This window comes from Hoplias malabaricus, unplaced genomic scaffold (genome assembly GCF_029633855.1).
Source record: "Hoplias malabaricus isolate fHopMal1 unplaced genomic scaffold, fHopMal1.hap1 scaffold_23, whole genome shotgun sequence".
In the NCBI taxonomy this organism is placed as follows: Eukaryota; Metazoa; Chordata; class Actinopteri; order Characiformes; family Erythrinidae; genus Hoplias; species Hoplias malabaricus.
Genome location: NW_027101127.1, coordinates 57501 through 58617, shown reverse-complemented (window position 1 = coordinate 58617; position 1117 = coordinate 57501). Strand labels below are relative to the sequence as shown.

General features: G+C 40.0%; 1 protein-coding gene across 1 annotated transcript in view; it reads left to right on the top strand.

The window, feature by feature from the left end:
• Positions 1–511: 511 nt before the first annotated feature.
• The window catches only part of LOC136684774 (cystatin-A-like), a 2499-nt gene continuing 1893 nt past the window's right edge, over positions 512–1117 (top strand). The window contains exon 1 of the mRNA XM_066659248.1: positions 512–754. Within this exon, the coding sequence (XP_066515345.1) occupies positions 620–754 (135 nt within the window). The 5' untranslated portion in view covers positions 512–619. The remainder of the gene's footprint in view (positions 755–1117) is intronic.

Below are 1117 nucleotides of genomic sequence, written 5' to 3'. Positions count from 1 at the left end.
AATAATGCAAAAAAATATAATTTCTCTTGAGTAGTGGTTACTCAAACTGTTTCCATAGAAACAATCTACAGGTTAATAGTGTGGGTTTAAAAAGAGTGTCTCAGAGAGGCAGAGTCTTGCTGGGCTTTTCCTCCACTGTAGTTTCCTGAAGCTGTTCCTTTCTTTCCACTCTGTGGTCCATCAGTGTCCCTGAGATTACACATTCACTTTTTTATTTTTTATTACCATCCACCGAATATTATAAATATAATTTAATATAAATTCACATACACACACACACACACACACTCACACACAGCAAAGGTTTTAAAGGTGTTTTTTCCTCTGAAGATGAAAATAAAGAAATATTTTCTGCAGAGAAATTGTTTAAAACGAAGAAATCAAGTATTTTTCCAAACATCTGGAGGAAGAGGTTTCACAGGAAAATGAGGCAAGGCTCTTATTATTGCCTCAGGGAGTGGTTTAATTTCTGATTGGTTCCTGTGCTGAGAGATGAAGGTGATAGTGATGAAGATGCAGGTAGAAATACAGCAGCTTTACAGCAGTTTGAACTCACTCTCAGAACTCCACTCCACTCACTCAGAGGTGTCACTTCTCCTGAAAGACTCTCCTCAGCACCATGGCGTCTCGCTTCTGTCTCCTGCTCGTTGTTGTCTTGTTCGCGATCGCAGAGTCTGCTCCAACAACTCCACAACTTGGAGGATGGTCAGAGTGGAAGAACGCTGACAACAGCGTGAATGAGATCTGCAGGAAGGTGAATGTTTTTCTTCTCTGTAATTTATTCTTCTGTAAGTGCTCCGTCCTGCTCAGGGTCAGAATTAAAACCCACTGCTGTGTTCCAGTGTGTTATTCATTTCACTGACGGAAAACTGTTGATACCTTGGGTCTAATCTGGGTCTAAACTGATAACACTTCTTCTAAAGCTCATGAGTGTTTATAAACAGCTTACAGCACAATATCTGGTTGTTTATAAACTGTTGTAATTGCATGAAAAACCTTCTTAATGCACAGTTCATAAGCTGGATTAGGTCAAAACAGTTCCACATAGACCCCTCCAGCCCACACTTGGCATTGAGAACAGTGACTTTAAGCTGAAGCTGTATCATCATCATCATCA